The 12,143-nt window shown below is 38.8% G+C and overlaps 1 protein-coding gene across 1 annotated transcript in view; it reads left to right on the forward strand.

Annotated features, from left to right (window-relative positions):
- The window catches only part of Trim24 (tripartite motif containing 24), a 109,713-nt gene that overhangs the window by 75,663 nt on the left and 21,907 nt on the right, over positions 1–12,143 (forward strand). Inside the window, exons 7-8 of the mRNA XM_013353228.2 lie at positions 1,754–1,805; positions 2,289–2,435. Coding sequence (XP_013208682.1) covers positions 1,754–1,805; positions 2,289–2,435 — 199 coding nt within the window. The remainder of the gene's footprint in view (positions 1–1,753; positions 1,806–2,288; positions 2,436–12,143) is intronic.

Raw genomic sequence — 12,143 nt, forward strand, 5'->3', positions numbered from 1 at the left:
GAGCCATCTCTCCAGCGCCCTTGCTAGCTAACTCTTATATCTTAAATTAACCCATTTCTCTTAGTCTGTGCATCTCCATGTGGCTGTGACCTACCTGGTAAAGTTCCCAGGCTGCAGCTACCTGGTTTCTCACTGACTCCGCCTTTATCTCTGCTTGGAATTTCCACCTTACTCTATTTTGCCCTGTGATAGGCCCAAAGACACTTCTCAGTTGGATACAGAGGGGAATCCCACACCAAGATAGGGATAATGTTTCTCTTACCCTCAATCTTGTATAGTCTTTTTTTTCTGCGTTTTGTCTACTCAGGCTATCCTTGAACTCAAAATCCTTCTGCCACATCCTCCTAGATGCTGGGTCCCAGGACTGTACCACTACACCCAGCCGTATTATATAGTCTCAGTTATGAAAGCAGTGTTTAGGGAGTATACGCTCAAGATAGGATGGTTTATAATTATAGGTAAAAACAATTTTAGAAATAATGTACTATCTCTCTCTCTCCTTTTTTTTTTTTTTTTTTTTTGAGACACTTAAAAAAATGTGATTTTTGGTCTTTGTAGACCTGGCAACCAGGCTGACTTCAAACTCATAGGGATCTACCTGCTTCTGCCTCTCATGTTCTGGGGTTAAAAGCTTGAGCCGCCATGTACCAGCTTTCTCACCTTGCTTAAATTCATCAATAGCAACAGCATAAGTCCACGCAATACCATATACCACAGTGTATATGGCATGTAAACTTGCCGTATAGTATTTAGTTATTCTTTTAGCATGTCAAGAGAAAGAATTTATATTCAAGAAACAGTTGAACAGTTGAGAAAAAGAGAGTGCTAGTATGTAAAGAATTGTAAGAGAAACGATTAGAAAAACATTCTAGTTCATCTTTAATTCATAGTTGACCAGTTGATAATATCTCTATCCGAAAGTCCTGTCCCTGCTAAGAAGCCATGGCTGTTCATAATTCTGCTATTACGGAAATGTTAGGAAGTGCTTTGGATAAAAGGAATCAGTGCCCAGTTATAATAACTGTGTTTTTAGGGTTCTGCAGTTGTTTTAAAAATGGGCACATTAAGTAGAATTTGATGTTTTCAGATTTATACACACATCACTTTAACAATACTGTAGAGTAGTGCCTTGGCTCTGGATACTTGAAGAGTGTTAAAAATTAAGGAGAGTCTAGAATCTATAAAAATGTACTTGGCCATCAGTATTCGTTTTGATGAACTTCACCTTGAAAATTCCATGTTACTTGTTGAATATGCCCCAAGTCTTCATTCCCATTCTTCTGGTTCAGAATTCACCTGTCCAGCAGATGAATGGATCCTGTTTTATATGCTACCTTGTAAAATCAAAATACTAGAACTTCTTAGTCTCAATTTCCAGTTTTTCAAAAAATTCTTCTCCGCTCTAAAAATGCACTGCAGTTTGCAGAGGTCGTTGCTGCTATTAGACTCAGGGTAGATGTGACAGTGCCATTGACTGTTAGCAGTGCAGCTCTGTGCATTGTCCAGACAGACCTGACCAGGGCAGGTAGTGAGAGTTCAGTTCCAGTAGAAAGCCATGTTATCTGCTCTTCATGAGGTTTTTATGTTTGTAGTGCTTTTTTTTTTTTATTACGCAACTACAGTGCCTTTCATTTTGATTGCCCTCTGTTTTCTAAGTATATATTTTCTGTGTAGAAAGTCAGTATTCTTACCCGATTTGGTGGGCAGGGGGGTGCCATGTTGGCATTGAACCCATTATTCTGTTTTTATGTAGTACCTTTGAGAATGCATTAGCAGTGCATAGTACTTACCTACTGGCTCTTCTAGTAACTCTCAAGACAAATAATTTGATTTTTTTAATGCCAAATACGAGATAAGTTTCAGCTCCCACCTCGCATGATTCTTGGGTACAGGCTAGTTGCAATTGGAGGTAGAATCTCTAGAACATGAAACTCTGTATTGGTTAAATCATGTGATGAACTCGTCATTTGAGTAGATAGCTGAATGATTTGTCTGTTTTACTGTGTATTTTGAATTTAGATTTTCCATATTATAGCTAATCCGTGTCTGTTTTTCGTTTAATTTAGCAAGACCCCTCCACAGAGACCTATAGGCAAAAGGTAGAGATAACATGGAGACTATACTTTTATTACATTCAGAGTGATCCTTTGTATTATGAAGGAAAGTGCTTATGATCATTTTGAATACTGTTAGTTGAATACAGAGTAGTTCTTAATCTGAGTTGATTATCCAAAAATAACCATTAAAATGAATGTGAAGTATTAATTCTGAAATTATTTTATTTGCAGAGTCTTGCAAAGGACCATAGAATGAAACTTCTACAACAACAGCAGGAAGTGGCTGGACTTTCCAAGCAGTTAGAGCACGTCATGCATTTTTCTAAATGGGCCGTTTCCAGTGGCAGCAGCACAGCACTACTTTACAGCAAGAGGCTGGTAAGAGAGAGGAGAGAGCACCAGAGCCAAGCGGTGGCAATGCACACCTTTAATCTCATACTTAGGAGGCAGAGGCAGGCAGATCTCCATGAGTTTGAGGCTGGCCTGCTCTACAGAACTAGTTCCAGGTCAGCCAGGGCTACACAAATAAACCCTGTCTTGGGTGGGGGAGGGAAGAAAGGAAGGAAAAAAGAATAAATGGCTGGGTAAGATGGTGCCTCCCATAATCCAAGCACTGGGGAGATTGAGGCAGGCTGTTTTGGTCTACATAGTGAGAGTTCCAGACCTACCAGGGCTGCATAGTGAGACTTTGTCTACAAACAAACACACAGATAACCCCCATTCCCCGAAAAACTAATACAAAATACAGTCTATTTACCCTTAATTGCATTTTAGCAATTGATCAAAATACTTGATTTTATAAATTTTTACCTGAAATGGATTTGATGTGATTTAAATTTTAATTTTCTGTTTTCACTCCTACTGACATATGAATCCAGTGTAATAATAATACTGATAGTAAACATTTACTGTCACCTGCAGCATGCCACGATCTAATTCTAAGCATTTTCCATGTTGAATTTTACATCATTATTAGATGTAGCTAGTCATTTTATTGGACAAATTATGAAAAAAGGCACAGAGGTAAATAGCATCCCTAACACTGTCACTGTGCTGTAAAGAGCGGTATCAACCTCACCATTGAATGTGTGATTACCCTCTCAACTTCACAATGCAGCATATACAGCACAGCTGCTGAATGTTGGACAGCCTCACAAGGGTGGCTTAAGATTTGGTGCACTTACTGAAGTTATTGCCACTGTACCTACAGCACTAGCATCTCTGCCCACTGATTTTGGCAGGGGCCAAGCTCCTTTTCCATTGAGCTTCCAGGGCTGCTTATATTGTTGGTCTCAACTTTGGTTTAAAAGCAAGAACATTACTTAGAAAGTCAGCAGATACTTGTATTCTTAAGTATTAAGATTCTACATCTTTTGTCCTTTATTCTTTGGAACCAAGTGGCAGAGCCAGTACATATGTGTTATATAAGTTTTATTTATTTAAATTAATAATTACTTTAATAACAAATATTTATGAATAATATAAGGCAGGTCTCTCAAAGTGTGGCTGAATGCTATTATCATACTGACTTATAATTTCTAAAATTACTGTTTCTTTAAGCAAAAATCTATATAGTATAGAAACCTTTGTAATTAATTTTTTTGAAAATTATTCTTTGACCTTCAGCATTATCTACCTTTTTTCTGCTGGTACTTTATTTCTACATATTTGACTTTTGTTGTTTTGTGATATGAGATCTTTGTGGTTTGGTATGAGATATGCTCATCTGTCTTACACTGATTTAAGTTACAGTGTTATTACTAAGCATAGCCTATTTTATATTTTATTCTTGTTTTAGATGGCAGAAGTTTTGTTGTTATTGTTTAGTCTTTTGTTTGGTTTTGTCTTTGTTTTATTTTTTTTCTGCCAAATACCATTCCAGTGTATATGAGGTTGATATATGAAAGTATATAAAGTAGACAGGAGTTTCTGTCCTGCCCAGTCCCGCAGCTGTGTAGTACCAACAAAATACACAGAAGCTTATATTAATTATAAACTTATAATAATTATAAATTATTAGCTCCGGCTTATCATTAACTAGCTCTTACAACTTAAAATCAAACCATGATTCTTATCTATGTTTAGCCACGTGGCTTGGTGACTTTTATCAGTGAGGCATTCTCATCTTGCTTCCTCTTTGGCTGGCTGGTGGCTGCAGACTGTGCCTTTCCTCTTCCCAGAATTATTCTAGTCTGGTTGCACCACCTATGCTTGCTTTCTGGCTACTGGCCAATCAGCATTTTATTAAACCAGTGTAAGTGACAAATCATTACAGGATATAAGAGCATTATCCCACAGCAATGTAGATCTGTCTATCACTATTTATCCATCAGTAGACACATAAAGGTAAACACATATACTTATATGTATATATATATCATATATAATTTTGCATATGCATCTATCAATCAGTGGACATATGTTGTTTTTCTATCTTTACCATCATGAAAAATACCATAAACATGGAAGGCCAGAAATTTATGCCGTGCTTTTCAGTTCTTTGGGAATATATCTAGAGAGCTTGCTAGGCTATATCATATTAGTTTTAATTGTTTGAAGAACCTCCATGCGATTTTCCATAATGGCTATACCAATTTACATTCCCACCAGTCTCTAACCCTCACCAGCAATTACTGTGACCATTGCTTAGCTAACAGCTGTAGTTCCAAGCATGATGTGAATCCTTGGGATTTTGATTTGCATTTCACTTGTTGGTTTGTGGGGTTCATCACCTGTTCATAGATCTATTGGACAGTTTTTTAAAGACTTTTTTATAATTGTGTTTATATGTAGGGATATGCACATGTGTGCAGGTGCTGTGAGAGCCAGGGGCATCAGATTCCCTGTAGTTATTGCCCATGTGAGCCACTCAACATGGGTGCTAAATAGTTTTCTTAACTGCTGAGTCATCTTCAGCCCCGGGTGTGTGTGTGTGTGTGTGTTTGTGTGTCTGTGTGTCTGTTTGTCTGACTCTGTGTGCGGTTTGCAAACTTCCCAATCCATGGAACCTTTTTGCTTAATTATTTTTTGACTATGAAGAAGCATTTTAATAGGATTTAGCGTTGTTTATGTCTTCTAATTTAGTTAGTTCATCTTTTTATAATTGGAGAAAGAGACAGAAACTGGCTAAGCCCTATGAAGTGAGAGAGTCCGTTCAGAAGTCCAATCATAAAATCTTGAAATATTTAAACTTCACATTACTTTCTTAAAGTTTCTCTTGTCATTTGTTAAACTTTAAATCTGTGTTTTATTTAGAAGGAAGGCCAGAAAAATTATGTTAGTAGAGACTCAAAAAATGAAGCTGTCATTTGTAATGGCAGAGAGTGTTTCTTTACTGCCAATGGTTAGGAAAGTATGCAGGAGCAAGTGTGACAAGGGTGATTGGGCTCCTGCCCCCTTCCCCCCCTTTCATTGATCAAGGACCTTTTCCCTTTGAGTGTTTAGTTCTGGCCCTACACCAGCTCCCTACTCTTACCGGCAGTACCCAGAGCATGATGCTCTTCTGATGCTTCATTGAGTTCCGTTCTCTCCTCTGAAGCACGTCTGTTTATCTTTCTGTCCACCCCCACTCCACCAAAAAAAAAAAAATTTTTTTTTGCATTAAAAAAATTTTATTCCTTATTGTGAATAATTAGCTAGATTTTTCATTGTACATACACTTGAATTTGAAGCACGTTTAGTAAGATCTCAGAGAAATTGAGGTTCAACCTTAAGATCCGAAATAGTAAGCCATTGGCTCTTACCTCGACCTCAGTCCAAATTGATGATCCTTCCTCCAGGCATCTCAGAGTGAGACTGTGTTTGAAGGGTGTGTCTTTTTGTTTTATAATCCTTTCTAGGGATGGGATTAAAATCGTGCATCACAGTGGTAAGGAGAGGGCCGCTTGTTTGTCCCAGCCACCCGGGACACCCAAAAGAACCACACAGAAACTGTATTAATAAAAACACTGCTTGGCCATTAGCTCTAACTTCTTATTGTCTGTTGTAATAGGAGCGGCGGGCTGCGTACCCGCCACCCAGCCGCCCGCACGGCTAGCTTTATCCAAAATAATTACACGGAAACGGTAATTCTTTTAACACTGCCTGACCCATTAGTTCCAGTTTCTTATTGGCTAGCTCTTACATATCGATTTAACCCATTTCTAATAATCTGTGTAGCTCCACGAACTGCCTTACCAGGAAAGATCTTAACCTGCGTCTGTCTGGAGTGGGAGAATCATGGCGACTCCCTGACTCAGCTTCTTTCTCCCAGCATTCTGTTCTGTTTACTCCGCCTACCTAAGGGTTGGCCTATCAAATGGGTCTAGGCAGTTTCTTTATTAATAAGAAACCACTCCCACATCAATTAGCTAACTCTTACATATTAGTTTAACCTATCTCCATTAATCTGTATACCACCACATGGCAGTGGCTTACCGGAGATTCTAACCAGCGTCCATCTCAGGCGGAGGATCCATGGCTTCTCTGACTCTGTTTTCTTCCTCCTAGCATTCAGTTCTGTCTACTCTGCCTACCTAAGTTCTGCCCTATCAGGCCCAAAGCAGTTTCTTTATTCATTAACCAATGAAAGCAACACATGAACAAAAGAACATCCTACACCACATTACTATGATTAAAGCCATGCACCACCCAGTTTCTATGGCATACTAGAGTGGCTATTGGTTAAAGGTGTGTGTTTCCATTACCTGGTCTGTAAGACTGACTAGTGGGGTTGTTTTACTTTCAGATCTTCAGGAAGCTTTATTTATTAAAATATAATTGAAATGCCACTACATGAATTCATTCTACGTTCTTGTAGGTCTGAAGCAATGAACAGGTAGACTTAATGAAACTTTAGTTATTCATTGTACTATCTAGGCCTTACAGCTCTTAAGATTATCTTAAGTAAATCAGGAGTTTTGTCAAGTGTAACAGCTCACGGTTTAGATAGATAATAATGCAGGTAAAAATCCTAAGTATTTAACACATGACAAGGAGCCAAGTTTGGCTATATTTGATATTACTCTTAGACCTTTCTGTTACCTGCTCAGCAAATATTTAAATAGGTACTTGATTTCTGAAGTATAAATAAAGCTCAATATTAAATAGAAAGAATTTACATCTTAGTTTGGAAGTAGTTACAGCCAGGGAATATGCCTTATAAATTCTTTTAATTACATTTGTTTACCCTTAAAGAAGTACTCAAAAAATTAGTTTTATTTATGTGTATTTTTTTTTTGGATGCCCACAAAGGCCAGAAGAGAGCATCCTTTGGAGCTGGAGTTCCAGGTATCTTTGAGCCCTCCAACATGGGTCCTGGGAAGGGAACCCAGCTCCTCTGGAAGAGCAGCAATCACTTTTAACCCATACAGCCATCTTGCCAGCTCCAGTATGCATATTCATATTTGTTTTTCTCACAAGAAATTCCTTAAATGACCACCTTTGATTATTAAAAACTAGTAGGTTTGTATAGTGTTTTTCTAGGTTTTCTAGGAGAAAAAATACAATTTTAAAAAATCAAAAATTCCTGTGTCTTTCTGACATGGAAGAATTAATCTTATCCCTATTACATCAATAGGCATGTAGTAGAACTAGGACTGGGGATCACCCAGAAGCCTGGACCGATAGTCAGAGCTATAACAAAGTAACCACAAATATGAACATTCTGATTTTATTTTGGTTCACAGTTCCACCAAGATTTTAACCACATTGGCAGCAACCCAGAAGCAAAGTACAAACTGAGTTTTCTGTATATGCACAGACAGCTGTATATGTCTAGTTACAGATAGGTGTGTTTGTGTGCTCCCCATACCTGAGCTTGCTATCCTGGTTTCAAAGTACCTAGGAAGAAGAAGGTAGTGCAGAGTATACAGAGTATCTTGCTGTACCAGAAACTAGACAGTACTCAGAATGGAAGGAGCATGTCAAAGGAACCTGGCCAAGTGTTTAGATTGATGGTAGCATAAATCAGGTGCTTTCTTAGTTTAGAATTTGCTTATTATATTAATTTTTGCTTTACTTTATTAAATCTTTGCTTTACTTTAGGTCACACTGGAGTGCATCTTCAGAAACTTGTGTCTGCATCATGCTCTCAGAAAAGATCAATAAAAATGTGTTTAGGAGAGGTTGAGTGGGTACTTGAGCAAATAATTATTAAAAGTTGAAGATTCTGGGTGAAGGGAATGGAGGAGCTACTTTTAACAGACTTTTAACAATTTTAAAATTATATAAATATAAGTTATTAAGTGACTTTGCAGAGTTGAACATACTGTAAATTCTATGATCCCTTCTATACTGTAAATTAGTATAACTGTGATTAAAAACAGTGTATGTGTTCCTCAAACTAAGGTAAAAGTAGAACTATTATTACAATCTAGTAATCTGAGTTTGAGGTATAGATCAAAGCAGATAAAGTTAATATACTGTATGTTACCTGCAATCCAATGCTTATAACCAGTACTGTTCATTATAAAGAGCAAAAGCTTATTCAACCCATGGTTCTGGGGACTGGAATGTGGTGTGCATATTGAAATGTGGTGTTCAGGGGCCTGCATATGATGAAGGCCTTCATGTTGGTGGAGAGACTACAATGTCCCAAGGTAGGAAATGCCTCATTTAACAAGGACATACATGTGTCATCCAGAGTGGCCTTCTTCCCAGTCCTCCTCTCAAGTCCTACATTCAAGGGGATTGATTCCATTAATCCCTACCTACAGTGCTTGATGACTCACAGTAGGAATTAAATTTCAACATATTTTGGTGATAGTTTTCATATGAACCATAGCAGACTGTCAGTTGTATAGGATGAACCTGGAGAGCATTTTCTATGTGATACGAGAGAGACAAAGAACACCTCCTACACTACCTCACTTGTATATAGATCATGACTGCAGAGATGTTCAAAGAATGAGTAAATTAGGTAGCTGCTGAATTTAGATCCTGTTTTTCTAAGAAAATAATTAAAGTGAAAAAAATGTAAAGTTAGCCTCGTTTATTTCATAAAAATACATGTTGAAAAAAATACATGATACTTTTTTCAGTGGTTGTGCTTGTTTGTGGTCCAGGTTGGCCTTAGATTTACTATGTAGTCTGAATCTCTACTTTTCCTGTCTCCAACTCTTGAATGCAGAGATTAGATATGTACCCCAACACCCAATTTATATAGTACTGGGAAACGAACCCACAACGTCCCTGCATGCTAGGCAAGCTCTCTACTACTAGAACTACAACGTTAGCCCCCATTTTTGCTTTTTTGTTGTTGTTGTTGTTGTTGTTTTGTTTTGTTTTGTTTTGTTTTCGAGACAGGGTTTCTCTGTGGTTTTGGAGCCTGTCCTGGAACTAGCTCATGTAGACCAGGCTGGTCTCGAACTCACAGAGATCTGCCTGCCTCTGCCTCCCAAGTGCGCCACCACCACCCGGCCCCATTTTTACTGTTAACTATTTACTGCATTTAAGAAAATGATAAAAATTGTGAGAACATTGGGCAGTACAAGTTGTTTTAACATTTCATGAGTATTATTTATAGTCAGAATTGTTAAAGAGTTAGAAAAAGTAAGAAAAGGAGAAGAACATGGGGTTGTGTCATTGTGTTATCTGCTGTTAGCACAGTGCAGTTTCCAAAGTGCACTCATACATTATAGTCAAAATTTATTATAGTTATGTGAAGTTTTGTAGTCATGTGGAGAAAATTTACTTATTTAACAGCTACTTATTCGGTATTTCCATCTGCCAGACAACATTCTGAGTTTTGAGGGACAGTAGCGAAAAACAAATTCTACCCTTAAAGAGCTGCATTTAAATAGTGCAAAGAGGAAGTAGCAAAACTTAGAGACTGTTGAGGATGGTCCCGAGAACACAAGTGACTCAGAATCTGGAGTAGAGAAAAGCTGCAGCTGGATGGCGGAGAGAATGCTTGGAGGAAATTGAGTGCTGCACAGAAACAGAAGAGGCCAGAGGCTGCGCACTAGAACCCTGCAGACAGGAGCTGACTACAGCACGCATGATGATGAGGTGACAGGGCTGGGAGTGAGCAAACTAGGAAAGGACCAAAGACGCTTATTACAATAGTTAGCACAGAAGTATATGTGCAACATAAAAACAGCCTGAATTTAGCTTGTCTGGGATTGGCACAGCAGGCTGGTGCTGGAGAAGTACTGTGTTTTCCGCTCTATAATTGTGCTGCTATAATTTGAGCCATTCTAAGAAGGCACGCCTAAGCTTACTGTTTTAGAAAATAGATTTTTCTTTTACCTTGGATCTTACTACAAATATTGTCGGGCTATTCTTGTCAGGAACCCCCTCCCCCAAAGGAAAAAAGATTCTGGGTGAGAAACAAGGAAGGGGATGGAGTTCCCTTTTCACTTCCAATCAGCTGAAAAGGTTCAGGAGAGTGTGTGACTGTATATAGGACAGACCTTTGGAAAACTGTGGTTCTTATGGGACGAACCTTCTGTGCCTTCCCATGGAGTAGCTAAGTTGCCCTGCCCTGTGAGTGGGTTTCACAAAGGGCATCCAAGAACCAGATGTGAACCTGTGCTCAGCATGAGCCTGACTCTGGGAACAAACTAAACTAAATTGGACTAAACTTAACTCTGCCTTCTATTCTTTACTATCTTGTACTGGTGAGTGGGGCATCTGAGAACTACTTAACTAACTTTGGTCCCAAACCATTCCTACTGTTCACCTGTTAAGCAAAACAAAAGTAGGAAGGGGCAAGTAAACCCAGCCTTGCTCTCTCCAGGATGGCCCCAGAATATAGGAGAGAGTAAATGAAATCTCTCTCCTGGAAACAATATTTCATAAATCTTAATAAAGATGATTTTAGTTTCTGCTGGTTGGTTTGGATATATTTATTGTGTTCTTTTTTTGTTTCTTTTGTAGTCAAACTCTTTTTTTTGGTTCTTCATGACAGGGTTTCTCGGTAGCTTTGGAGCCTGTCCTGGAACTAGCTCTTGTAGACCAGACTGGCCTTGAACTCAGAGAGATCCACCTGCCTCTGCCTCCTGATTGCTGGGATTAAAGGAGGCATCAGTCCTCTAAAACTGAAGTTGAGGGCAATTGTGAACCACTGGGTGCGACCCAAACTCAGCAAAAGCTCCAAATGCACTTACCTCCTGAGCTGTTTCTTCAGTCCCCTTTATTTTTTCATCATTTTTTATTTAGATTTATTTTATGTATATAAGTATAAATGTTTTTCCTACACATGTGTGTGCACCACGTATGTGCTTGCGATCAAAGGCCCATATCCCCTTGAACTGTAGTTATGGATGGTTGTGAGCTGTGTGGGTGCTAGAAACTGAACCTGGGTCTCTGCAAGACCAGCAAGGTGCTCTTAACTGCTGAGCAATCTCTCCAGATCCTCTCTATTGCTCTTTAAGTAATTTAAAGATTTTAAATTTTTCTACATGGGTTCTATATTTCCACTCCTCCAACTCTTCCTATGCCCATCCCTCAAATTCATGGCTATTTCTTTTATTATTGTTGTTACACACACACACACACACACACTCCTACTGAGTCCTTTGGTGGTGTACATGTGTAGATGTCTTTTGGGCTGACCTCTCTGGATTATATAACTTATTCGGGAGCTCGTCTTTGATAAAAGCTAGTACTCTTTTTCTCAGTAGCCATTGATTGCCTGTAGCTCTTCATCTAGAGGTGGGACTTTGTGAAATTTCCTCCATCCATATTGGCATGCTAACTGTCATTGTCATTCTGCAAGTCTTACTTAAGTAACCATGTCTTTGGAATTTCCTGGTGCTGTCTAGAAGATGCTATCTAACAACAGGCATTTTGGTCTACAGGCATTTTGGTCTACAATACCAGCCATGAATCCCCTCCTTTGGAGCAGGCCTTAAGTCCCCTGGTATAAGTGCCACCATTGCACCACTGGGAACATTGTAATGGGTCAGTTGTGTGATTCATAGGTTTTATAGCTAAATAGCACTATTGGTTGCTTTTTTCCCTTGGCAGGTGTGTAGTCCTCAGGGAGGAGCTTCCATGTTAGTTCAAACTGTACTGCTATGTTGAAATTGTGTGGTGTCTTCAACAATGGGGGTGACCAAGGGCTGCTCTTCTAAAGGTCCTCAGTTCAATTCCCAGCCACCA

Source organism: Microtus ochrogaster, unplaced genomic scaffold (assembly GCF_000317375.1).
Source record: "Microtus ochrogaster isolate Prairie Vole_2 unplaced genomic scaffold, MicOch1.0 UNK4, whole genome shotgun sequence".
Classification (NCBI taxonomy): Eukaryota; Metazoa; Chordata; class Mammalia; order Rodentia; family Cricetidae; genus Microtus; species Microtus ochrogaster.